The following is a 27,380-nucleotide window of genomic DNA, read 5'->3' as shown; positions in this document are numbered from 1 at the left end:
CACATCAAACAAAGGACTAACACCTGATTATGACACAGGCGGGCGGGCCGGGGGGGGGGCTTGTTTCAGATTGAATTTGTTAGAACGCAACCTAAGATAACAACGTGTTGGTGTCACTTTGTTACATTTGGAAAATCTGCCTTCTAAATATGTCTCATGTTATGTTTTTGTGGTCGTTTCCTTTTCTGACTTCCTGTATTTTGATGTACATTCAAACCTCGGTTTTCATCAAAAATGTTTGCCAACATTTTTCTTTGTTTTTTGTACACTGTCTTGGTTTTCATACAATATTGCCATTTGTATCTGTACTGTATCGTTCCAAAATGGAGTGCCCAAACAACGCACCCTACGTGTCCCTCCTGACTCACTGTCCATACTGTCAGCGTGACTGCTAAATAACCCGCCATGGGGCCAAAGAAAGTTGCAAATTTGATAAAGAAAAATTTTTATTTGATCGCACCAGGATATACAGGAAGTCCTCATCAACAATAAGTTCCATCCATTCTTCATTTACAATTATTTTTCATTGTTTTCTGCATGTAAAAGTATAATTATTGTAAAAAAAAAAATTTAAAATGTATTTTATGTCCACATTGTTGGGTGATTCATTGTATTTATATTATTTTCTATGGAAAAAACTGACCTTTTGGAACAAATTAATAACACAAAACAAGGTGCCACTGTACCAACAAGCCTATGGGGCAATAACGATATTGTCCCATGAATTCTACCTTGCGACAAGCGTCAGTGAAGCAATTATGTTCATATATGTTGCTGAGCCTGAGCCTGCTAGTTAGCTACATGTTTTGTAATAAATTGTGACTTATTTGCGTTTTCTTGTGATAAATAATGAATGCAGATGCAACATCAACTAAAATTCTTACAAACTGAAACATAAGAGAGAGTAGCTTTCCTGATATGTAGCAAATAAAAACGCCGTTATGACTAATAAAACATGACTAAATAGCAATGAAGTACTGCACATCTTTCACTATGTGTTGCTCTTTCCAGGAGGCTTTAAAAATGTAAAAAAAAAAAAGAAAAGGGGGGGGGTAGTTTGGGCCATTTGGCGCCATGCTGAATAAACACAAAAGCTGCTGGAGGTCCGGGAAGGTGAGGCCGGGGCGCCCCCACGCTGATCCTGTTTATGTGCTCGGCCCGCTGGTTTTGTTTCAAGTCTGAGGTGCTAAATAACCCCCCCCTCCTCCTCCCCCCGAGATAAAAGATGATTAATGCCTTTGAATGAGTGCTGCTTTTTAATGGCGGCGGGGCTACTTAAAGCACTTGATTAGGCTGAAGCGGTGGGCCTGTTGGACACACTCACTCCTCCAGCCTGCTGATGCTGCAAAGACGCTGCTGTGGCTTTGAAGTGGCTGCTGTTGCCAATTAAAGCATGGAAATTTGATTAACACGCTCACTCTGCTTCCCAGTCTGAGAGGTGGTTTTTCGGGCAACGTTTAGGGCTGACGTATAAATACCAGAGGCTGAGAAGCAGCTTGGATACTTGAAGTCATGGATGTACCCCGACACTGCCTGGTGCTGCTGTGTGCTCTCCACCTGACATGTAAGTACTCTGTTTGCTTTTTAGAAGCACTCCAAACCCCACATTAGCTTGTTTGGCCTCATGCATCTGCACAGTTGCAACCCTCCAATCACGTTTGCAGAGTAAATATTGACACACAGATCTATCACTTTAGGATTTGGACAGTACTGTGACAGAAAGTATTTAATTAATACTTTTCTCTATTCAAATGCCCTGAAAGTGCTTTCTTTCAGGGGTTGCATACAGAAAAACTGAAGGATGCGGCAGTCACTTTGATATTTTCTATTTATTTTTTATTTAGATTTTATTTATTTTACATTTAGATTTCATTTATTTGTATTTATTTTATTTATTACAGTAAACATGCAAAAACAAACCCAATGTTGGACCAAAATAGGCTAAGCACTTAAATATTGACCATTATAAATATCTAATAATATAAATATAATAATCAAAATAATAGGGCTGTCAATCAATTTAAATATTTAATCACAATTAATCACATTTTTTCCATAGTTATCTCATAATTAACTGGATTTAGTTTCAGATGGAAATAAGTTTGTATCTGTAATAAGTAGAGACGTAAATCTCTTGGCGGTGATTCGATATGCAACTACAATGATAACTACATCCAATTTTATGTAAAGGGATATCAATTTTGTAAATATGGGCCATTATTTTCTTCAAAAAATAATATACAGTTACAAATCCTGCAGTTTTTGAATGTTTAATGTGAGCGCCGATTTGTCTAACTTACGGTCCTTGAATGCACCTTCTAACGTTCTCCCATGATGCACAGATAGACTACTATACTGTATTTTTACCCTTTTTCTTCCACCTCGTATTTGGTCCCAAATGCTGATACTATGTCGAAATGCATAAAGGTAGGATTTGATGACCTTATCGAGTGCTAATGTGGCTATTTGTGGTACACAACCTGGATGGTGGCTCTGTTTTTTTTTATCATGCTTTTAATTTGATGTTGTTCCTGTCATAATAAATAATATAAATTAGATGGGTATAATTTACATTTTTTTACTGATGTTTTGAAAATCTTTCCCTGGGCTAATGCTATTTACATCCATTCTCGTCTTGGTCACATTGACACAAGACCCCAAGTAGCTGTACTCGGCTCGTAACCCAAATTTTAACTCGCAGTTCAAAGCAAAAAGCAGCCAAGAGATGGCTCGCATCTCAAAACACTCATTAGTTAGGACACTCGTATGCCAAGGTGCCACTGTATAAATGACAATTTAAAAAAATACCGGCAGTCCTCCAGTAACTTCTCGCTTCTCAAATCACAGCGACAGTAAACACAAATGGTACATGGTTGTTTCCCCGCCAAGACATTTCTCCGTCAAGACGATTCCCCGGCATCAGAAGCAAGCATTCGCCCACAAATATGGCAAGATGTTTTCCCGTCAGTAACGAGTCGTTTCCCCGTCAATATCAACCAGACTGTAACCTTTATTCCAGTTTTATTTTACAAATTCACCAATAATGCATTTACAAATAAACTGGGTACTATATACTATAATAATTATTTTCCCGAAGTGTTGTTGAACATAAACTTAATATTATCTAGGGCCTATGTCTTTCCCAAGTTGTCGCTTGTTGCGCAGTATAGTATTTGTTACGTACGAATTGACACACTTGTACAAAAGAGCTTGCGTCGAAAATGTTCATTTTCATCGCTAAGTAGCTTCACCAAAAGGTAGAAGGGTTGTCTGTCGCGCCGAGCCTGGTTGTTGAAGTGGCAGTGCCAGCCCTCCACATGGTTGTTGGTGCGGATGTTGATGATACTGTTCGATTTATATGAATTTATGATTTGTACTCTGAAGGGGAAACGACTCGATTTTGTTGGGGAAACGACTTGATACTGACGGGGAAACATCTTGCCATTTTTGTCAAATAATGTTGACGGGGAATCGACTTCTGGTGGCGGGGAATCGAATTGGTGGGGAATCGTCTTGATGGGGAAACGTTTTGACGAGGAAAAGACCATCATCCGATACAAATAACCTTGTTCTTGTTGCGAGAGCCATCTGCCGGGGCTTTGAAGCTAAATTTACCAAACAAAACACCCTTTTCTTTGTCCATTTCTGCTCAATATTTGTTCCCGCTTGTGGTTCCACAGTCACTACTGCGTTTCCTCAAACAATGGGGTGGGCCGAGGGTCAAAGAGGACGTGCGAACGTTAATCACGTATCAAAAAAAATAGTGCCATTAAAGGAAACTTCAACTTTGACAGCCCTTATGAATAATAATAATTATAAATATCTTAGAATATAGCTTATTAACATAATATAGCTTAATAATAATGAATAAATATCTAAATCAAAGTTATTAACCTTTGTGTGGCATCTTGTAGCATACACCTTTTAATATAGTACTTGTAATATTTTTCCCTATTTATTAAGGCCTGTATTTAATTTTTTTATATTTTATTCATATCAGTGTTTAGAATTTGCCGAGAGCCATGAAAGAACAGGTGGCGGACCACAAAAGGCCCTTTTGACACCCTTGCTTTACATTGAGAAAAGCATTGGGGGAACCTATTAATCAATGAATCAATCAATCAAGATTTTATACTCTTTGGCCTCCTAGCGTCCTAGTGAAGACATTTTGGACCATTGCATGCTCTGTGGGAAAGGTTTTGGAAACATTTCTCATCCATCATGCACAAAATAAGGTTGTTAAAAGGCATGTTTGGGGAGGTTTGGTGTGGAAACTTATTTACTATCCTTGTAACAGAAAGTCATGTTGACCGGAGTCAAATTCCTAGTGTGGTAACAAACATGGCCAATAAAGCTGATTCTGAAGAGGTCCATCACAGGCCTTCAGGAACAGGGATTGGCTGTCCCGGCTCCAAAAAGAGTCACTTCTAGGATTTTTAGTTTTGAGTGTCTGGCAGTTCTTCTTTTGTATTGTTATTTTTATTTGTATGCTTTATTGTGATTATTTTATTACATGTTAGGTGACCTTGGGTGTTTTGAATGGTGCCAACAAATAAAATGTATTATTATTATTATTATTATTACTATTATTATTATTATTATTATTATTACTTCTGACCTCACAAATGACCACAAAAGCACTGCCAGAAGGCATTATGTCCCAATACTTTAGTCCAAATGAAAGTCATGCAAATGAACTGCTGTGGTTTAATGCGGTTTAAGGCGGTATTGTGGCACTGTGGAGACGTTTGTGTTGTTTTGTAGTGGCGGCAGTACTAAACAAACATATGGAGCACAGAAACCTGTTCAGCCAAAGAGTTTGCTGCAAGAGACAGAGTCACTTTGTGTACATCGGACAAGGTAACGCCTGCCATAATGACATTCCCACATCAAAAAGTGTGGAAAATTCTTAATTGTTTTTGCTCCTCTCAGACATATCGGGGAGTCCTGTGAGCGTGGACGTGGGCATGTGTCGGCATCACTGCGGGGGCCCGCGCCGGCCTCCCTACGAAGTGCAGACAGAGCAGGATCACACGCAACACGCAACCTTGCTGGAATTCCTCAGGAGCAAAAAAGTATGGTGCAGTTCTTTTACATCACCGCAAGGGGTGCTATGGCTTGGTCGCCAGCTTCTTAGGAAGCAACATGAAACATTCACAATATGCAGTAAATATTGTTTTGCATGCACAGATGGGTCATAGAATGATTTTTTTTGTGTCTCACAACCAAGCTGAGGACACGCGGACCCGCCGTCTCGGACACCTCCCAGCCCCGAAACCCGCTGCCCTCGTGCGGGGTGAATCATGTCTGCGAGCCGACGGGGATGCGTGTGGACCGGGTGCTTCTGTTCGAGGGTCCCCGCGAAGTGGAGGTCATCCAGGAGTGCCACTGCGAGGTCAAGCTGACCCGGTGCATGAGGGTCCCCTCCCTCAGGACCTTCTACGCCGAGACACCCTACGAGAGTGTCATTGACGTGGGAGGGTGCTCGCGCTCTAAGGGCGCTCCAGGTGTGTGAGTGTTTTTTTTTTTGGCATGGAATGGACCCCCATTACCATAAAAAAAAAAGTGACACTAACCATAGATGTGATTGTTTGGAGCTCTGACACTGAAAATGATGCTTCTAAGTGGATACAGTGAATTTACATTGATGCAGCGCCAAGTAACGACATTTGCTACATTTGTAGGGTTAAGCCCTATTTTTAATCAGTATTAAATTTATTTTTGCTATTATTAGTAGTAGTTGTAGTTGTGGTATTATTATAATAAGATGCACGATTTTATTTTATTTATATATTGTTGTATTTATTTTTTTTCATTAATATTTATTTTATTTGTATTATAAAATATCAAATAAAAATATTTTATTGTATTTATTATGTTTTCATTATATTTATTTTGTCTTTCTTTTTTAATATTACATATAATATAGTAAAATTAAATATATATTTTCTATCAATTTATATTTGTTTTATTTAATATTTTATTTATTATACAATTTAACCAAATAAAAAAATCAAAAAATATTTTTGTTATATGTATTTTATTTTTATTATGTATATTATATAAACATAATGAACTAATAAAATAAAATATATCGTAATATATATGTATTATGTACAATATATAATGTAATAAATAATAAAATTACATATATTTTTATTTTTTAAAAATCTAATAATATTTTATTTTATTTAAATATATTTTATTTCTTCTTTTTATTTATTAATTTTTTTTATTTTAAAAAAAATAAATAAAAAGAAGAAATAAAATATCCATCCATCCATCCATGGATGGATGGATGGATATTTTATTTCTTCTTTTTATTTTTTTATTAATAAATAATAATAATACAATTATTATAATATAATTTATAATAATAATAATAATAAATACAAATAATAAATACAACATAAATAGAAATAACGTAACGTAACTTAACGTAACTTAACATGACATAACATGACATAACATGACATAACATGACATAACACGACATAACACGACACGACACAACACAACACAACACAACACAACACAACACAACACAACACAACACAACACAACATAACACAACATAACGTAACATAACATAACATAACATAACATAACATAACATAACATAACATAACATAACATAACATAACAATTGTTTTATGCCAGAGGGCTTCTCCTGCGTGCCCACCAAGTTCGACCCGGCCCTAGTAGAAACCCCCAACAAAGTGGACGTCATCCAGACGGTAGCGGCCTGCGAGCTGAAGGAGAGCTGCTACAGAGTTCCCTATGTGGAGTACTACTACGAGATTGTCCATGACGGCGATGGAGTCAAGGAGGAAAAACTCAAGGTAAGTTTCATTCACTCAAAAAAGTCCTCAAAATTAGCTTTCTACTCTATTACATAAAAATCTGTTTTCTTTCCATTCCCCTTCCAGTTGATTAAAATGGTTTACTCAGCACATGCAAAGTGGCCCATTTGTAATTCCACTTTCACAAGCCGTCTTTCTGCGGTCGTCAAGTCAAAGAGGAAACGCTGCAGACGCTAATGAAGTATCTTTATGCATGCTGCCTGGTGTGTGGCAGACAGCACTTCATCAGCCTGCTGACTTCCTCTGACGCTTATTCATTCCTGTACAATCTACAACACTGACAAAATCTTCAGCAAACATTTGCCGTTTCTTTAAGAGCGTTATTTATGGCTCCCAGCTAATGAAAGCGTATGGAATTCGTGCATAGTTCACAAAGATCCAAGATGAGTCCTTCCGAGTGTGCTTTCACACTCGTCATGTTTGGTTCCGTTAAAACCAACCCTGGTGTGTTTGCTTTGCTAATACGGTTCGTTACGGTTCGAGTCAGAGCGCCATCATCCAAACCCTGGTATGCACCAAATGAGAGAGACAGTTCTGGGTCCAAATGCAAGTGAACTCTGGTTCGGTTTGGCTCATTTGAGCTCAGATGTGAACGATACACAAACCAGAGTTAAATTGACACCATGCAGAAATGACAAACATGTAAGAGAAAAAGCGTGGTGTCTCTCTGTTTTGATCGTTTCCTCCGTGTGCATGTGTGACAATTATTCAAATAAACAAGAAAATGTGCTGGAAGTGCTGTCTCTCTGCTCTCTCCCTCTGCGTGTGTGTGATAATGCTGTTGAAAAGTAGATTTTAGAAGCTTTTTGTGAAAGCTAAGCGAGTAAATACAGCAGATTACTCAAATAACTCAAATAACCAATGAGAAAATGTGCTGGAAGTGCTGTCGCTCTGCTCTGCTTGCTCTCTCTCTCTGTGGGAGAGACAAAAGCACTCTTTAAAAGTAGATTTTAGAAGCTTTTCATGAAATCTAAGGAGAATCTAAAGTTAACCCCCGTATTCAACTCAGAAGATGGCATTTTGGTTGGGTTACGTCATGTAATATGTAAGAAAAGCTGTCCGATCAAGTCCATATTTGAGGAATATGTTCTTTACTGCGTAGCCTTTGGTCCCATGACAAAAATACCAGCGTGAACACTAAACGAACCGCACCAAAGTGTGCGCCAAGTATTTTTCTTTTGCTAAACCCCAAGTGTGAAGGCAGTCTAACAGGCCTTTTGTAGTTTGTGTGCGGGGGCAGGTGGGGTCTCTGGCTCAGCACTGAAGATGCAAGCAGAGCGCAAACACAAATGGCCCCCTCCCCTGCACACAGGTGTCAAATCGAAGCGGCGGCCATGCTAAACGCCAGCTGGGCACCAACAACCAACTGTGTCAATATTTGTGACCTGACGGCCCTTCTCTCTTGTGTTGCTAATGTTCCACAGGAAGTGGATGTGGGCAGATGTTTGGGAAGCTGCACCACAGGAAACCGATGCCTTCTCAGGTATGTACGAGGACAGCTGCCGCACACACACACACAACGGTGACCATCACCTAACAATTGCCTGTGATCTCTGTCACCCTCTCACACAGCCACTTTTAAGGTTCCCCCTCATGCACCAAATGTCCCTTTAAACCCACTCCCCTTCTCACCCCTGCAACTCTATAAAATCATCAAAAAAAAGTATTATTTCAAGTTTCGTGCATAAAAGTTACATTGATTACTATCCATGAACCTGTGCTGATGGATGGATCATGTGACTTACAATGACACTCAACCTACTGCATTTTACATGTGGGATTTAAAAAATTATTATGATTTTATTAAAGCAATAATTGAAATTACCTTTTTATTACTTTAATAACTTTTTTAAAAACCTTTCTCATAATTATTAAATTTATTTTTTAAAAACCTGAAATACCAATATTTTTTTATTCAATTATATATTTATTAGCATTTCCTTTCCATTACCTGATAAAACTATTGAACTATTGAATGTTATTTTATTTTGTTATTGCAATAATTTAAATGACTTTTTTTGTTACTTTAGAAATTTTTTATGGAAAGTTTCAAATTATTAATATTATTATATTGATTTAACAAATGAAATACCAGTATAATATATTTTTAATACATTAAAGCGCCATTAGCATTTCCAAAACAATAAAAACTGCATCACAAATGTCTATTTTGTCATGTACTATAAATATTGAATCTTTTTTCATTTTATTATTTCAATAACTGAAATGACTTTCTTTTTTTTCTTTTTACTTTTTTATTGTTTATATTTATTATTAATGTTTATTTTAAAAAATGAACCAGCATCACAAATTTCTATTTTATCATTTACTATAAATATTTGTTTTATTTTTGCAATATCTGAAATTACATTTTTCTGTGACTTTATTATTTTTTCGTTATTCTATTTATTTAAAAAAAAAATGAAATACCAGGATAATATATTGTTATTCAAATGATATTATTCAATATAATTTAAAAACATTTTTATTCCAGCATAGTTTTAACAGGATTTTTTTCTTCACCTTTTTATTGTTAAAATGTTTTTGCTGCTTTTTTGCCAATTCAACTGTCCTTTTTATTTATTATATTATAGCTGAAATATTTTCATTTATTATTATTTTATAATTAAATATTTAATATTGCTATTAAATTTATAATGTATATTATAAATATGGGAATATTTGTGATATATTATTTTTAATTTTATCCATAACATATTTTATTTTAGGTATTATATTTTTCCATACTTTTCACTGTTAAAATCATATTTTAGTTGCATTTTTTTCCAGTTTGTACAACTGTAGGTCATAAAAGACACACATATCTGACATAGTCTTGTAAATGCAATGGAATTAAAAACAATGGCAAACTTTGTGATGTTGGAAATGACCATCCCAACAAATCATACGAGATTAAAATGGATTATTTGGGCCTGGAGAAGTAAAAGTCTACAAGTGTATCATGTTGGTCTTATTAGGTTGGATTTTCTGTTTGCAAAGTTGCATGGCTTCCACCAAAGTAATATAACATATATAGGCTATATTTCACTGGATACATTCTATCCACTGTATCATGGAATTTATTCCACACTAAAAATAAGTTCTCCGTGTCCTCTGCAGGAGCCTGTCAGATCCCGAAATGTGCCACTTGTGGATTGAAAAACAATCCAACTTGTGCGTTCCCCAAGGGTACGAGAGCCACAGTTTTCTAAGCCAACACGGGAAGATTTGCAAGGTCCTCTCCATCACTTCCTGCCATTGCCAAAACGAATGACACAACACACACACGACGCCCCCTCCTGGCTGGAACCACGCATGACATGGTTGCATACGACGATAGATCCGGCTCTCTCCAATAAAGTATTATTGTATTATATGTAATATATGTAAAAGTGATCATTTTTCTAAATAAATGTAAGACCAAAACCCTGTTTGCCTTTGTGCCACTGTGCAAAACCCTTTAAATGGCAATATATTGTAAAAAATAATAATATGTTAGGATATTACATGCATATACTGTATTGAATGACATGTACGCTGTGGTAAAAGAGTCGAATTAAGGTGGTCAGTTCCAGTCGTGCTATGCAAATATGAAGACATTTAAAGCAACAGTAACAGGAATAAGTAGGATTTCCGGAAAATTTCAGGTTTGGCCATACAGGAAACCTCATCGATATATTTGACCTATCATATTAAAGTTCAACATGAAAGCAGAAACATTTGTCAGTCTCAGGGCATCCAACCAGTCGCAACTGGACTGTTCAGGTTGCCTTACAAGACGTTTCGCCTCTCATCCGAGCAGGATTCATCAGTTCATGCCCAAAGACTAGGTGGGACACACACCAGACTAGATAGGGCAGCTGCAGTCCTATAAAGATGAGTCATATTTTGAAAAAATATAGACTTTATATTTGAACTTCTACTGTATTTCTATTTCAACATTAGTTGGCACGCATATCTGCCGGTACACATACCAAAATTGACATTATTATGTTTGTATTAGGGCTGTCATGGTGAACTAACGCGAGTTTCCTTTAACGGCACTAGTTTTTTTTATTTGTGAACAACGTGCGCACGTCCCGTTTGAGCCTCGGCCCATGCTGTAGTAGGAAACGCCCTAGAGGATGTGGAGCCACAAGCGGGAACAAACATTGAGCAGAAATGGACAAAGAAAAGGGTGTTTTTATTGGTAAGTTTTAGCTTCAAAGCCCTGGCAAGTGGCTCTCGCAACAACACCAAAGTTATTTGTATCTACTGTCGCTTTGATTTGAGTTGTCACAAAGTACGTACGTAGACTGCCAGAGAGAAATGAGAAGGCGGAGAACCGCCGTTATTTTTTATTTGTCATTTATGCAATGGTACCTTGGCATACGAGTGTCCCAACTAACGAGTGTTTTTTTAGACGCGAGCCGTCTCTCGGGTGATTTTTTTGCTTTGAACTGCGAGCTAAAATTTGGATCACGAGCTGCTAGTTACCGGCAGGCATAGCCAAGGACAGGTATTTGGGAGCTTGTGTCAACTATGACTGAAGACGAGAATGGATGTAAATAGCATTAGCAGCACTAGCTTTAGAAGCGCACTAGCTAGTCACCGGGAAATATATTCATCACATCAGCAAAACATACGTCCATTATAGCAATACGTACATTATAGCAATCTAATTTATCTTATGTATTATGTATTGTGTAAAACTGTGACAGGAACAACATCAAATTAAAAGCATTAAATGAATACAGACCCACCATCCACCAGTACGAGCTTGGAGTTTGTTTTTCAGAGAGGTGCACTACACAAATATGTACATTAGCACTCAATAAGCATTCCCACATAGTATCAGCGTTTGGGACCAAATACAATGTGAAAGAAAAAAGGGGAAAATACAGTATAGTAGTCTAATCTGTGCAGCGTGGGAGAAAGTTAGAAGGTGTGGTCAAGGACCGTCGAACAAAGTGGAACAAGTTTCCACTCGCATTAAACATGCAAAAACTGTGGGATTTGTAACTGTATATTATTTTTTTAACAAAATAATGGCCCGTATTTCTTAAAATAATATCCCTTTACCGACCAGTCCAGGTTGTACCCCGCCTCTCGCCCAAAGTCAGCTGGGATAGGCTCCAGCATACCGACCCTAGTGAGGATAAGCGGCATAGAAGATGGATGGATGGATATCCCTTTACACAAAATTTGATGTAGTTATCGCTGTAGTTGCGTATCGAATCGTTTTTTGTTTTTTTTTCTCATTGCGCCTGAATGTTTCGATGGTTGGGGACCCCTGCCTTACTTAGTATGCTTGCGGATACAGTGCGCTCTTTTACACATTTGAAAATACCGTAAGAATGACACTTTCATAGAATTGGCAATTATTATTTTATAATACAAGATTAATGTCTACATCAACTGATGTAACCGTTGAATCATATCATTTGTACACTGTATCGAATCGCTGTTTTTAAAATTTTTCAATAAAAGGTTTTGAATCGTATCTTAACACGTGTATCTACATGCGCGTCGAATCGTTTACCACAAAGAGATTCACATCCCTACTTATCATAAAAACTTATCATCGCGATTAATTATGAGGTAACTATGGGAAAATGTGATTAATCGCAATGAAATATTTTAATCGATTGACAGCCCTAGTTTGCATATATAAAAAAATGACATAACAGGTGAAGTTCACGGCCCCCACAAACCCCCACGCTTCACCAGTCATCATAGGCCCCCTAGGCTACATAATTATCTGCGGGGCGCATAAAAAACTTCCTCAAACCCTGCAATTGACACGATTACGTCTATTCAGTCTGTTGCATTCTATTTAAAGCAAGTTGGTGTGACATTTATCATGTCATTATATAAATGGAAAAAGAACAGGTATAGAATAATTTAGAATTGGAAAATGATGCATGTATGAAGCTAAGTATCCATGACGACAAAGATTGAGAGACAACACAAACACACGCTTCTCTGGGCTCTTATTTTGATAGGGACGTGTGAAAAAAGCACCTTTGTGTGACACAAATAAAAAGAAGCTGCTCAACCTGCAAGATTTTATGGCTTGTTGTTTGCCAGGTGACTTGTGCAATTCGGGTGAGGGGATCGGGGAACACATTTCTACTTCTATAGCGTCACATTAATTGAAACCGGAAGTTGAAACTGTCACTATTAAAGCGATGTGCTTGCATGATCAGGTGATGCAAATGTAAGGATGTGTATCCACAGACACCTCCTTCCTTTGTACCAATAATTGCTTTTGCACCTGAGACACTGCGCCCATTATTCCAAATTAATGGATCCATTGAGGAGCAGATTAACCCCAACGAGGGGTCACAGGACCACTCCCTCGTTTGCTCAGCAGGCAAAAAGTGGATTCCCGTTTTATTGAAAAAGTTGTTACTGTGTGCGTGTTCTTCTCCGCGGCTTTCTCTTGTTGCACTTTTCGTTGATTCGCGCACTTGTTGCCAGACGTGCAGACAATAGGCTGGAATTACATCTGCAATGGACTTCACACCTTTGCCAACACCGCCATTAGTCTCCCTTTTCATTCGCTGATGGCTGATTTACATTTGCGACCAAATAGCATCTTTACTGCTGTTTACCATGAGATTGAGCGGGCAGGAGGAGTGGGGGGGTGTCATATTAGATATAAATAAGTGCCACCTTCCAGGCGACCTGCATGCACTCACTGCAAAGACGCCGCCTGGTTCGGACTTTAAACGCGGAGAAAAAAAAAGATGTTCATGATTGTAATCGCGGTGGCCGCCTTGGCGTGCTCGACCCGGGCAAGACCCCCCGCTTTCAACTACCTGGAAGACCCCTACGCCGCCGAGAACGAGTCAGAGGAGGTCCGCTCGGCCGCCATCAAAAGGCTGCTGGAGGTGTTCGGCATGGAAGACCCACCCGCCATCCACGGGCGCATGCAGCCCCCCCAATACATGCTGGACCTGTACAATACGGTGGCGGACGTGGACGGGGTGACCAAGGACCCTTACCTGCTAGAAGGCAACACAGTGCGCAGCTTCTTTGACAAACGTAAGTCGCCCACAACTTGTTTGGAGACATCTACTCACTCAATAGCATGAGTAGCATATGAATGTACCACAATTTACTCAGTATATGCCAAGTGGCCGCATACGGATTACTTGTACTGTATTGGATTGGATTACTTGTATTATAAAATAGTTCAAACTATGTAAATTGCCTACTTGGGACTGTTTTGATTGACATTTGCATACATTTCAATGACACTTGGACACGTATTGGCATACTTGAGGCACAAACTACTATTATAACAAAGTATAGTATGTGACATAGCATCAGGGGTTGTCTTATACTTATACTTGTTTAGTCTATACCAGCACATCGCGGATGTAGAGGAGAACATCAGAGGGCAAACGTTTTCCAGTGAGGGTCATCCATCCATCCTTTTTCGATGCCGCTTATCCTCATTAGGGTCGCGGGGGCCACATAGTGAAAAATGAAAGGATGCAAGGGCCACTTTGATATTTTGTAAAGCATGTAGATATGCTAAGAACGTATATATATTTCAAGAAAAAAAATGCATCTCAGCTTTGTGATTTAGGTGAAAAAGCCTATTATTAGTAAGACTTTTGTCTTGTCCCCTGCCCCCGGTTTTACTGTGTTTTTTTTAAATTTTCCAAATATTTCAACTTTTTTTAAAATATTCTTTGTAAATTTTGAGTTTGGAATATTATGACATTATTCCCATAATATTTTAACTAATTCCCAAAATGTTATAACTTTTCCCCAACCTACCTTTTCCAAAAATTACAACTTTTGTTTGTTTCTCGTAGTATTCCGACTTAAAAAAAATACTGTGTCTTTTCATATTTCAAAACTGTAGTAATAAATTGACATTATTTTTCCTCATAATGTTACGAGTTTATTTTTGTAAAATTAGACAATTTTTCTCTTATTATTTTGACTTTATTCTTATAAAACTACAACTGTTTTTTTCCATTTCTGATGTTGTTTTTATATTTTTCAACAATTTCAGCTTTCTTATATATTTTCTTCTCGTAATTATGACTTTATTCCCATAATATTTTAACTTCATTGTCATTACATTAGAACTTTTTCCTCGACCTAATTTTCCCCATATTACAACTTTATTGTTTTGTTTGTTTCTCATCATATTATAACTTTTAAAAAAACATGTGTTTTTCTTTAACTTTTATGCTACTAAAATTACGTTATTTTCCCTAATATTACATTATTCTTGTAACATTTTTCCTGTTAGATTGTGACTTCACTTTATTCTTGTAAAATTACTGCAGATGTTTTTCAATTTTTGCTGTGTTGTTTTTGTTTTAGTTTTCTTAAGTTATATTTTTAGAATGTGCCACAGGCTAAAAAAAAAAAAAAACAGCTTTGGGGCCACAAATGGCCCCCAAGCCCCACAATGGACACCCCTGTCTTGGGCCAACACAACCCAGCCCAAGAAGCTGTTAGATATCCAATGTGTGCAAATTTCAAACCAGTTTTCCTAATAACAAACTGCTGAAAGAAAACTAGTCTGTTCCAAGTCAAGCTGTCTGTCTCACCAACCTACATGAAATGTATGGGTAATGTAATTGAGCGACATTTTTAAGAGTCATGCAAGTACAAAAGGTACCCCAAATAATAACGTGCCAACATTGCAGTCCTGCTGCTGCTACTTCCTGTGTCAAAAAGCCAAAGAAAAAGCGAGTTAATCATTTGACACTTGCCAATTAAGGCCTTGTGAGTTAAGCATAACTTGGTCTTTGAAAAGGCAGGAGTATCCAAAGTCCAGCGCAGAGACCATTTGTGGCCCGTGGCTCATTTTTCATTGGCATACTGCATATTTAAAAAATAATAATAATCAATAAATGCTGCCCACATTACAACATCACAAAGGGGGTTGAAAAGAAAATAGTAAAAGACTATAGTGAAAACTTAAAGGGATAGTTTGGATTTTTTGACATGAAGTTGTATGACATCCCCATCAGCAGTGTAGTCTAATAACAGCGACTTACCCCCCACTGGGTCTCCTAAGTCCAGTTCTGGTCAGATTTCCGTGATGAAGAACGGAGTAGAGAACGTAGAACTGCTGGGGACAATGAAGTAAAGACGTTGGCTTCTCAAAACAATATGCGTTCAAAAGATTCATACATTTGCATCACAAAAATGCCTTCTCAAGTAAATCAGACCTTACAAAACGCTTGGCATTATACATTTGTCTCCCGCCGTATTCCTGCGCACTGTCGTCTGTGCGTTCATGTGACGAAGACGCCGGCATCTACTTCCACGACGGAACGCCGCGGCCATCTTGTTTACGTATGTGTTCCACAGCAGAACAAGATGCGAGTGTCTTCATCACATTCACATGTTTTTGGAGTTTTATTAGAGGGCTTTATAGACAAAATAGGTGTGTACCATGACACTGTTGGCTCCCTCATACTAACTGTTTAGTTTAACATATTAACTAAAAAGACGTGTGCGCATATTTCACATAAGGATTGTGGATGATGGGAAAAACGTTTTTTTAAAAGTGCAGTTTTCCTTTAAGTTCTCCTGTGGACCTAAATATGTTGGTCCACTTGTAGTATTTTAAGTACACTTTTTTGGGGGTTAAGGGACTAGTTACTGCTCTTGGTCCTTAACCACAACATTTCCGACTGCAGTGCGCAGCGAGCAGGTGGAGTTCCGCTTCAATCTATCCACCGTGGCAAGAACAGAGAAGATCCTGACAGCGGAGCTCCATCTTTTCAAGCTGCGACCTCAGGCCGCGCTGATGTTCAACAGGCACCACTTCTGCCAGGTATGTGAAGCGAGCATGTTACATTTTAAACATATGTTTGGCTGGTCTGATGCTCTAACTGTTTTTTTGACACACAGGTTAGCGTGTACCAGCTTGTGGACACCAGCAAAGGCAATAACACGCACGAGAGGAAGCTGCTGTCTTCTCGACTCATCCCAGTCCACTCCACTGGTTGGGAGGTGTTCACCATCACTCAAGCTGTAAGCATCCACACCTCGTCCACCTGATCATCTTTGGCAACCACTAAAAAACCTTTCAACTGACTGACCTAAATGTCCCGTGTAGGTCCGCTCCTGGATGGTGGACGAGGGAAGCAACTTGGGGCTCCACGTGGTGGTGCGGACCCTCGGAGGGAGCCAGATGGACCTGAAACTGATACGCTTTGCCTCGGGACGCAACCACCACCAGAGTAAGCAGCCCATGCTGGTGCTGTTCACCGACGACGGACGCCGCTCTGCCGCACTGGAGAACACAGGTGAGGATCGCCCGGGTACTAGACACATGATACACAGACACGTGTTGTAACTCTTCTACTCCTGAACCATTGCACACACAAGGGTGAAAATTTATGAAAATGTGCCCCCTTACTGTGTCTACTGTGCCATTATTTTTCTGACAAATACACCACATGGTAGAGCTATTATTTAACCCTATAAGTCAGACAGACCTGAAACACAGCTCACAGCACACAGCTCAATGCGCTTTAGTGGTCCATACACAGTCATGGAAAAAATGATTAGACCACCCTAGTTTCTTCAGTTTCTTGTTCATTTTAATGCCTGATACAACTAAAGGTACCTTTGTTTGGACAAATATAACAATGAACACAAAAATGGCTCATGAGTGTTACATTTTTGGCAGTACAATGCTATAGCTATTCATGTAAGAACTTAAGTGATTTTAGTTATCATCAAGAAAAGCATGGAAGTTTCTAGATATCAGATCTTAAATTAAACCCTTATGAGTTATACTTGTTATCATCATTATATTTGTCCAAACAAATGTACCTTTAGTTGTACCAGGCAGTCAAATGCATCAAACGGAAGAAACAAGGGTGGTCTAATCATTTTGTCCACGACTGTATGATGTACTGTACCTCTGCATTTCAGGTTTCTAACATATTGTAAAAACTAAATCACCTTTCTTCTTTCACCCACAGATCCAGATGGTATGGACATAACCTCCAGCTTGCCGCAAGCCCCTATGCCCGCCCCGTCCTCCCGCCTCGCCCGCTCCGTGGACCACCTGGAGGAGGAAGGCGTGTCCATGCCCTGCCAGCGCCTGCCGCTCTACGTGGACTTTGAGGAGATCGGCTGGTCGGGCTGGATCGTCTCGCCGCGGGGCTACAATGCCTACCACTGCAAGGGCTCCTGCCCCTTCCCGCTGGGCCAAAACATGCGGCCCACCAACCACGCCACCGTGCAGTCCATCATTAACGCCCTCAAGCTCATCAAGGGCATCGAGACGCCGTGCTGCGTGGCCGACAAGCTCTTCTCTATCAACCTGCTCTACTTCGACGACGACGAGAACGTGGTGCTCAAGCAGTACAACGACATGGTGGCGGGGAGCTGCGGCTGCCACTGAAAAACTGACGAGTGCTGTGGCATTGTAATATATGTAAATAGCCATAAAGTATAATATATGACAGCGATGCAAGTGGTAATCCTGTGAAAGATGTAAATGTGCATATTTTATGTTTTCTGTTGTGAATGGTTATAAAGCTGCTGTACAAATAAATTGTGTACATGGTGATCAGATTTTTTTTAAAGATATATATATATATATATATATATATAAAACATTCATTTTTACATTAAACTGCACAGGCAATGTCGTCAGTCACATTCGAACATTATCTACAAAAGTGTAAAAATAAGCCAACCACAGCTAAATAAAACCAAAATAAAACAAAACTACTCCAACCATGAGGATGCAAGAGAACAGGATATAAGGCTATAGAAAAACAATCAAAACTACTCACCCTTTGATGATGTGCAATGGATGCATAGCATTTGTATAGCGCTTTTTAACTGCAATGGAAGTGTAAAAAATAGTTAGCATTGGTCATTTTAAACACAAAAAACAGCAAATGACCATTGATTGTGAAGGATCTCCATGTTTTTTAGTTGTCCTCAATCTGTTTTTAAATTAAACTATACATGCACATTTTAAGTCACATTTTAATATCATGAACTGTCACATAAGTGGGGGAAAAAGTCATCCACTATATTATAACATTAAAGTAAAACTATTCATGCTTTGATATCCTGTGATGACGACTGCTGATGGTGACTTTGTCTTCATGCATTGCACTTTTTAACTGTAATGCAAGTGTAAGAATAAGCTAAGCACTGCATATTAAATCACAAAAAATAGCTATAAATTTGAGTACTCACCATTACTTTTGAAGAATCTCCCAAACGCCTCCAAAAATTCTGGTCGGTCTCCACATGTTTTGAGGAATGTTTTCAAGGGGTGTAAGGTGAGAACTTGGGTGAATTATTAGATTTTTCTAGGTCCAATAAGCCAGGTATTTTGCTAAATTTGAAATATCAAGCGTTGCAGGTACGTAGGCAGTACACTTACCAGCTTGGGTTCTGCAGCAGGACAATGATCCAAAACACAGCAGCAAGTTCACCTCTGAATGGCTGAAGAATAACAAAATGAAGACTTTGGAGTGGCCTAGTCAAAGTCCTGACCTGAATCCTATTGAGATGCTGTGGCATGACCTTAAAAAGGTGGTTCATGCTGGAAAACCCTCCAATGTGGCTGAATTACAACAATTCTGCAAAGATGAGTGGGCCAAAATTTCTCCACAGCGCTGTAAGAGACTCATTGCAAGTTATCACAAATGCTTGATTGCAGTTATTGCTGCTAAGGGGGGCCCAGTCAGTTAATAGGTTTAGGGGGCTCTATCACTTTTCCACACAGGGCCATGTAGGTTTGGATTTTTTCTCCCTTAATAATATCATTGAAGAACTGCATTTTGCGTCCAGTTGTGTTGTTGTTGACTAATATGTATTTGATCTGAAACATTTACGTGACAAACATGCAAAAAAATCAGAAAACAGATAGGGGGCAAACACTTTTTCACACCACTGTAAATCGCTGATGGTGGGGGGTGCCATATACAATCTCGCCTAAGGTGCCACATTGGGTAGTGGAATAAACAACCTCCATGGGGGCCATTAAGTAATCACACGTAGGAGTCCCAACTTTCCACGTGGCAGTGTGTGAACATAACAGCAGAAATGAACGTACGAGTCAAGTTAGCTTGTCAGTAAAAATCCATCAATAAAAGTGACTATAGAGTAAGAAAAGTCTTGAGGGAAGTAACAGCCCCTCATCCAGTTTTCAGCTAAGTTGGTTTCTATGAAAAAATTGGCTGCCACAAAAGGCCGTCTCCGAAGAGTGTAACCTGAGCGGCGATGGAGGCGTCGGCCATGCAGTGTGGCACCAATGGGAGCGGGTGGGGGGGTGCGGTTGATAGAGTTTGGCATGATGCTGGACGACAGCCCTTGTTCAACTCTCAAAGGAGCTGCCACTCACAAAGAGTAAACGATGAAATGCCACCATTATAAAAGGGGACCAAAGGGCCCTGTGGCGGCGGCCGCCCGACATCCGATCTCCCCTCTGGCCCCGCCGTCCTATTGTCCCGGTATTTCATATCTGCCACCCGGCACTGCACATAAAATTAAAAAAGCCAGTGGATGTTGGAGCGACGATGGACCTGAGGCTTAGACATGGGAAATAAACAGACTGTCTTCACGGCAAAGCAGCTGGACGCCTATCAGGTTGGTGGCGCACACGGCAACCATGCAAGCTTCTTCAAAAGAAGACTGAGATGCACGTGTTGCATACTGCAGGCGACATTCAGCCAGCTCAACTTCAAATTCTTTGCAGTATTTACTTATTCGTTATGGCTGACTGTCACATTGGAAGCATGTACGGTATCTCCAAAAGATTACACCAGTAGCATGACTGTGATAGTATTGCTCATAGATGCGTAATAGCTACTTGTAGAGACACTGATGTAATTGGGATGCAGTATATTATATTATATTATATTGGAGTTACAGTACAGTTGACTTACTGTGATACTTGTAGCTGCTGTAGAGTTATCATGGTGGAAATTATAGCATCATTCCATAATAACATATTTACAGCAGATAATGTAACAATATTATAAAGACTGTTTTACTGACATTATAGTTAGGCTTGGTTTTTAGTATATAGAGGCAGCTATGGGTATAGTTATGGACTAGTATCAGTATTATAGTGATAGTAATGTAGATTATTATGTATAATTATCATACGTTATCACAAATTGCAGTTCAGAGGTATAGTGTTGTGGTATAGTGTAGTGACATTTTTTGTAAATTTGTATTTATATTAAAAAAGTTATATGTGCCCTGCGATTGACTGGCAACCAGTCTAGGGTGTACCCCGCCTCTCGCACAAAGTCAGCTTGGATAGGCTCCAGCATACCCCGCGCCCTGCTGAGGATAAGTGGCATAGAAGATGGATGGATGGATTACAATGTCAGTTTATTATGATATTAAAATGTTTGTGCCACATTATACAGCATTTTCATGTAATTTTACTATTAATTACTTTTTTCAGTGCGGCCATCTAATCTATTTAAAAAAAAAAATCACTTTATTCTCATCACCTTTTTCCACATGTGGTACTACAGCTACTACTACAGCTTTTATTTTTTTATTTGGTCAGCTACACATTTTGAATAAATATATACTGTATACATGAAATTGCTTACATCAGCAACATGATAGTAAGAAAAATGTAACAACATTAAGATATAATGTCGTTTTTTGATCATGTTATGCTCATATCACAACTTTTTCCACATAAAATTAAAAAAAAAGCTTTCTTGTACCATGACTACATCATGTATCCTAATTTTACTCCTAATTAAGAATAATTGTAGCATTTTCTTCTTTTAGCCTTAATACACTTTTGTATGGCAGTAATTCAGCATAACCACAGCTTAACTGTACACGTCAATGCATAATTTGGAATTGCTTATAATTAGCACCACTTACTGTAAGTAGAACTAATTTAACACACTGCTGTCGACATCTCATGTAACACTTTCCCACCATGGTGTCATTTCAGGACTGTACATATTTTACAAGAAAGGAAATTCTCAGGTAAGTCACACATGGCATAGCTTTGTTTTATTCGATTCAGTACAAGAGTGTAACTCTAAACAACAGCAACAAGAGGAGCCGTCGTGCTGTGGGGCCATCACTAGACAATGTTTCTGTCAATTGTAACCCCTTTTCTCACTTGCTTAATCTTTATTACTGAATAAGATAGCTACAAACTCAATTAACTTGATTATGACACATTCTATAGCATGTTTCCCATGTAAGAAAAGGGTAAGCTAATGCTTCTCAAACAGGCTGTGTACAAATGATCAATAATTGCAGAAACACAGAGAAGTATTAAAAACTAAAATATTACAATTGCTATTGGTGTCACATAGCATTTTAAAGTCTTCTCTCTTGCGCCGAATGATAAGATAAATATAGCATCTCCATTCTTATCTAGACTCTTCCACCGCTATCATGATTTGGCACCGCAGCTCGTTCCCCTTGACTACACCAACCAGCCAGATGTGAAGCTCCCATATGAGCTGATTGGCAGCATGCCGGAGCTGAAGGTAGTCCACCATATGTCTCCATAATTGATGAGCAATTCATGGACAGAAGTCTTTGAGAGAGTGACTTTGTTACCTGACTCCTTTCTACTTGAACAATGCGGGTAAGTCCTTCAGGACACGTTTGTTAACAAACGGGTCGATGAAGGGAAGGTAAACACACTTGAGTGAGTCCGTGTGTGTTTGCAACTCTTGGGTAGTTTGCAAACTTGCAAAAACACCAGTTTGTAATGGTTGTCCATCTTCCGTTCAGGACAATCCATTTCGTCAGAGGATCGCTGAGGTTTTCTCGGAGGACGGAAAGGGAAACATGACGCTGGATGACTTCCTGGACATGTTCTCTGTTCTGAGTGAGATGGCGCCGCGGGACCTTAAGGCCTACTACGCGTTTAAGATTTACGGTAAAACATTTTAACTCCATTCTTCCATTCATTAGCAATATCACTTATCCGGGTAAGAGGAATCCAATCACTGGGTCCGGTACCCGGAACTGACACAAATGACTATGAATATGTTTTGCAAGACTTCAACGACGACGACTTCATCTGCAAGTCGGACCTGGAGAAGACGCTGAACAAACTGACCCGCAATGAGCTGACAGAGGACGAGGTGCGCATGGTGTGCGAGAAGGTGCTGGATGAAGCAGACCTGGACAACGACGGGCGTCTGTCGCTGGAGGATTTCGAGCACATGATCATCCGAGCACCAGACTTCCTCAGGTACATATAAAGAACAATAAAACTGTATTTCCTCAAATAGTGGAGTCTGGTCTAATGGTCTTAATAGCAGTGAAACCTCCTCAAATCCCCTCAGGCGCTACCTCTGGGTGGCATCTGTAAAGTTGAAGTTTACGGGAGAGAACTGCTGTAGGCAGCTGTCATGGAAAATTCCAGAACAAAATCTTCCAAAGAATTCCAACACTAATTCAAAAAGAAGATGAGCAATCCAAAACAGACGACGACACCTTGCTAGAGGGGGAAGAAAGCAAGCGAGGAGGTGGAGAGAACGATTTTAGAGTGAATCTATTTCAAACACAGAGAGTGACATAGGACATATAGTACAGTACAGAAAATAGCCACGATTGCCCAACAAATATCATAAATGTCGGGTTTATTTTGATCCTGCTATTGGAGGATGATGGTGGTCCTGATATCCAGCGTTTTCTGTGGCAGTTTGCAGCTGAGTGTGAAGCTTCTGGGACGAGACTCGACACCTCCAAATCCACCGCACTGGATTGCATCCTTTGGGAGTGAGGTCTTGCCCCAGGTGGAGGAGTTCAAGTATTTTATCACTGTGAGGCTGGAGTGCGGTTGCTGTACCGGACAGTTAAAGAGAGAGCTGAGCCGTAAGGCAAAAAAGCTCTTGATTTACCGATCTATTCCTAACCTCACCTATGGTCACGAGCTTTGGGTAGTGACCGAAAGAGCAAGATCACGGATAAAAGCGGCCAAAATTAATTTCCTATGTAGGGTGGTTGGACTGGAGTAGAGTCGCTGCTCATTCACATCGAGAGGAGCCAGTTGAGGTGACTCGGGCATCTAGTCCGGATGCCTCCTGGACTACCTGGTGAGGTGCTGCAGGCATGCCCAACCGGGAGGAAGCCCCGGGGCAGACCTAGGACACGCTGGAGGGATTAAACAACTGTCCTGGGAAAGCCTCTGTGTCCCGCCTGGTGGAACTGGAAGAGAAGACCAGAGGGCTGGAAGTCTGGACTTCTGCCCCCGCAACCCACACCCGGATAAGTGGAAAAAAAATTGATGAATGGATTTTGGGCCGAAAAATGCACAAAATTTGGAAACATCCTGAATAAAAAGGTGGTGAAAGAAAATATTTTGTAAGAAATTGAAATATAGTTAAATAATATGTACTTGTCAGAATAATAAAGCAAAAATACCCCTACAATGCCTTACCCCTAATTGACAGCCGATACTGTCTGCGCAAATAACCTCCTTTGGACACTATAAGGAAATATGGTACAATTACAATCAATTAAAGTGATTCTATACTGTATGCTGTTAAAGCTGCGACTGACTCCTGTTATCCAATTTCTCTTCACAGCACCTTCCACATAAGAATATAAGTGTGACTGCCACCTAAGAATGGACTCCAAATGCTGACCACAGAGTGGAAAGTGGATGAAGAGTAGATCATTGGATAGAAACAACTTGTTGTATTTTATGAAAAAATAATACTGTTAAAAACTCTTTTCAATCTACAATGGATCCAATTCCACCATAAAGGAAAGACAGGCCAGGCCATTCCAGGAGGTCATGTCGGGCCCACAGAGAGAGGGAGAGGCTCTTGTTATGAAAGCGGTCAAGGTCCATTGCGGGAACACAAGCTTGACTGAGTTTCCACTGACCGTCAGCCAGCACAGACAAGCCAGGAGAAATAACAACGAAGCACCATTTTTTTTTTTTTAACTTCGCTTGGTTTTTATTTAATCAAAAAAAGTATAGACTTCCCTACAAATTGCAGATACATCTTTAGAAAGTACAGTATAATAAGTAGAACTCTCAATATAGAATATTCACTATGTTGTTATGTGTACTTCACAAATGTATGAAATGAGTGTAAAAATACAGGATGTAACATTTAAAAAAGGTCTAATTTTGAAGTCTGCTGGACGCGAACACTTGTTGGGTGAGTGGTTTGTAAACACACTGGAATCATGTGTTTCCACAACTGCAATGACACGGCTGCGTTCACACTTAGTAGGGTTCGGAACTCTGGTCTGGATCAAAACATAAAAAAAAAAAAAAAAAAAGCAAGGACTTGATTGGGAAGCTTTCATGGCATAACTGCAATATTCCAAACCACGTCTGCTAGGTGAAAATGTAAGCTATTTTACTCTGCTGTATTTACTTAACAGCTTAGATTTCACCAAAAAACTTTGAAAATATACTTTTAAAGAGCACAGTTTTCTCACACACACATTTCATTATTTCAGCTCAAGTGAACCAAACCGCGCCATTAGTCACTTGCAAGGGGACAGAGACTAGGGATGGGGCGATATCAGGTTCCGATGCCAGCGTATCGGAAATTTACGATACCACCTGCGGAGATTTCCCATCCCTGAGTCACGTCTGTGCTTTAATGTTGTTAGCAAACGTAGATAGAAGAATATCAGCAAAGGGAGCTCTCTTCACCCATGCACCGCAGCAGTCTCGTTATGTGCGATGTTGAGTTCTGTGTTGTCTGACTGTTTGTGAAGCCTTGAATGCGTCAGGCTGAGCGCTTGTGCACGGTGCTGCATCTGTGGAGACGTCTACATTCGCTGATATTCTTTTGGAGTTGTTGCATATTCAAGAAAACACAGCTCTGGATCGAGAGATTCACGTATCGAGATTGGCTTGGAAGTGAAAAAAATGTGTATCGGTGCATCCCTAACCGAGACCCATCTCTCAAGCAGTCTCGGCCCGCTTGTTTGGTGAGCACCAGGTTTCACACTTGACCAAACGAACTGTACTATCACAACAAATGCACCAGAGTTTCTTTTAACCGAACCAAGCATGACAAGTGTGAACACATCCAGAAACAGCTAACACAATGATTGTGTGCAAAGCAATGGGAGTCAAAGTGATACAAAGATAGGGAAAGGGAAGTGCATCACTTGGAACATCCCAACCACAAAACGTTAGATTGCATTGAAATGTTTTTTTCTTTTATAGATATGACAGTCCTGTTTTTGGCTCAAGGATGAACATTAATAAAAGCACACACAAAAGGTCCAAGATTCACGATGCATAGCTCACTGGACCGCACCGAGCTATTATGACAAAAAGACACGGGACGGGGTTCACAAGGTCCACATTGACTTTTAGGTGAGGACACGACAAAAAGACTGCAAGCGGAGGACGCATGATTAGGTACACTTTGAAAGGGATCCAATGCAGCAGCTTTGATGTTAATGGAAGCTCGGCCAAGCTGCTGTGTTGGATTGCATTGAAACACGTGCACCAAATGAGCTTCCTTAAATACTGATCAAGCCTGATTGTAATATTTTTTTTCCACAAACAGTACTGATGCCTTTAAGTCTGTTTTTGCGTATAAAGCCAAATAATTTCTACTGTACAAATAACACCATAGAAAAAAGAGCTTCTTATAAATAGACAATACAAGTGATGAGGCATAAATGCAAAGGGTGAGTTGTCAGTCAAATACTGGCGTCACCAGCAGTTAAACAAGAGATAAACAAAAATGGAATGGTTCCCAATGTGACGCCATGGAAATGTATTGCAAGTTGGTATGGACTATGCACAAAACAAGAGCTACTGTGTAAAGTGCAAGGAGAATTGAGGGTGGAGAAGAGTTGCCAGAAATGTCATTTAGCTTGACACCGATGCCCCCCCCCCAAAAAAACAAGCCTGACTCAACCCAACTGTGAGCCTTTCATTTGTTCTTCGTAAGTTCAATTCATGTTGCTGATTGAGGAAGGCAAATGATTGTCGAACACAGGCCAGAGAGAAACCCCTGCGTTATACTTGCATGTGAAATGAAAGGAATGGATATGTATCCCGGATGTTCAAGCTTATCGGTTTCTGGCAAAAACATATTTATATATAAAAAAAGGGGGGTGGCTGGGGAAGCGCTCCAAAAAATAATTCTAAATATCACATTTGTATGATTCCCCTCTCAAAGTCGTCAGGAAGCGACCCTCCAAAAGTTGTGCTAGCACCTGTGTGATGCATGAGTAGACAAACAAGAAAACAAACATCAGTACTAGCCTGCCTTTGTGCGACATGGACCATCTGTGTTCTGATCCACAAAGAATCTCTGACCACTGAAAGAGATGCACCACTGGAAGCTCTCAGAGGAGGAGGAGAAGAAGAGATAGCGTCCTCTGGGAGGGAGGAAGTCCACGAGGGTGAGGAGCGAGAAGAAGAAAATGAGAGGAAAGTAAGCACGAGTCTGGGCAGAGCGGGTTCTAATAAGGCCTTGAAAAGCGTCCTCAAAGGAGGCTACAGTGAAAGAAGCTGGACTTTTTGCGGGGCTCTAAAATCTTCACTCCTTGACTGCTCCCCTGCGGCGTGTT

At 39.7% G+C, this 27,380-nt stretch overlaps 4 protein-coding genes across 5 annotated transcripts in view; 3 read left to right on the top strand and 1 right to left on the bottom strand.

The window, feature by feature from the left end:
* Positions 1 to 1,272: 1,272 nt before the first annotated feature.
* On the top strand, positions 1,273 to 10,203 carry pnhd (pinhead). Its single transcript, XM_054768325.1, has 7 exons — positions 1,273 to 1,564; positions 4,765 to 4,860; positions 4,933 to 5,075; positions 5,231 to 5,507; positions 6,661 to 6,842; positions 8,288 to 8,346; positions 9,984 to 10,203. The coding sequence occupies exons 1-7, from the start codon at positions 1,513 to 1,515 to the stop codon at positions 10,135 to 10,137; spliced, it is 963 nt and encodes a 320-aa protein (XP_054624300.1). The 5' UTR covers positions 1,273 to 1,512; the 3' UTR covers positions 10,138 to 10,203.
* Positions 10,204 to 13,233: 3,030 nt separating this feature from the next.
* admp (anti-dorsalizing morphogenic protein) lies at positions 13,234 to 18,316 on the top strand. The gene is made up of 5 exons (XM_054768142.1): positions 13,234 to 13,892; positions 16,526 to 16,662; positions 16,740 to 16,862; positions 16,948 to 17,137; positions 17,822 to 18,316. Exons 1-5 carry the CDS (start codon positions 13,595 to 13,597, stop codon positions 18,244 to 18,246), a joined length of 1,173 nt encoding a protein of 390 aa, XP_054624117.1. The 5' UTR covers positions 13,234 to 13,594; the 3' UTR covers positions 18,247 to 18,316.
* Positions 18,317 to 20,405: 2,089 nt separating this feature from the next.
* cib3 (calcium and integrin binding family member 3) lies at positions 20,406 to 24,425 on the top strand. 2 transcript variants are annotated; one of them, XM_054768034.1, is made up of 6 exons: positions 20,406 to 20,456; positions 21,799 to 21,833; positions 22,237 to 22,348; positions 22,599 to 22,746; positions 22,869 to 23,064; positions 24,404 to 24,425. In XM_054768034.1, exons 1-6 carry the CDS (start codon positions 20,406 to 20,408, stop codon positions 24,423 to 24,425), a joined length of 564 nt encoding a protein of 187 aa, XP_054624009.1. The 2 variants fall into 2 exon arrangements, with proteins under 2 accessions (XP_054624009.1, XP_054624010.1); XM_054768035.1 differs by lacking the exons at positions 21,799 to 21,833; positions 22,237 to 22,348.
* Positions 24,426 to 24,766: 341 nt separating this feature from the next.
* The window catches only part of LOC129177363 (ras-related protein Rab-8A-like), a 6,581-nt gene continuing 3,967 nt past the window's right edge, over positions 24,767 to 27,380 (bottom strand). The window contains exon 8 of the mRNA XM_054768428.1: positions 24,767 to 27,380. This exon is cut by the window's right edge and continues 6 nt beyond it. Within this exon, the coding sequence (XP_054624403.1) occupies positions 27,297 to 27,380 (84 nt within the window). The 3' untranslated portion in view covers positions 24,767 to 27,296.

This window comes from Dunckerocampus dactyliophorus, chromosome 2 (genome assembly GCF_027744805.1).
Source record: "Dunckerocampus dactyliophorus isolate RoL2022-P2 chromosome 2, RoL_Ddac_1.1, whole genome shotgun sequence".
In the NCBI taxonomy this organism is placed as follows: Eukaryota; Metazoa; Chordata; class Actinopteri; order Syngnathiformes; family Syngnathidae; genus Dunckerocampus; species Dunckerocampus dactyliophorus.
Note: the sequence above shows the minus strand (reverse complement) of the source record. Positions and strands in the feature narration are given on the sequence as shown.

Excerpts from the sequence above, each read along its gene's own strand:
- pnhd (XM_054768325.1), top strand. The coding sequence starts at position 1,513 with ATGGATGTACCCCGACACTGCCTGGTGCTGCTGTGTGCTCTCCACCTG. Across the intron at positions 5,076-5,230 it reads AATTCCTCAGGAGCAAAAAA|CTGAGGACACGCGGACCCGC; the intron begins GTATGGTGCAGT and ends CTCACAACCAAG. Across the intron at positions 8,347-9,983 it reads GGAAACCGATGCCTTCTCAG|GAGCCTGTCAGATCCCGAAA; the intron begins GTATGTACGAGG and ends TGTCCTCTGCAG.
- admp (XM_054768142.1), top strand. The coding sequence starts at position 13,595 with ATGTTCATGATTGTAATCGCGGTGGCCGCCTTGGCGTGCTCGACCCGG. Across the intron at positions 16,663-16,739 it reads ACAGGCACCACTTCTGCCAG|GTTAGCGTGTACCAGCTTGT; the intron begins GTATGTGAAGCG and ends TTTGACACACAG. Across the intron at positions 17,138-17,821 it reads TGCCGCACTGGAGAACACAG|ATCCAGATGGTATGGACATA; the intron begins GTGAGGATCGCC and ends TTTCACCCACAG.
- cib3 (XM_054768034.1), top strand. The coding sequence starts at position 20,406 with ATGGGAAATAAACAGACTGTCTTCACGGCAAAGCAGCTGGACGCCTAT. Across the intron at positions 22,349-22,598 it reads GCAGCATGCCGGAGCTGAAG|GACAATCCATTTCGTCAGAG; the intron begins GTAGTCCACCAT and ends TCTTCCGTTCAG. Across the intron at positions 22,747-22,868 it reads CTACGCGTTTAAGATTTACG|ACTTCAACGACGACGACTTC; the intron begins GTAAAACATTTT and ends ATGTTTTGCAAG.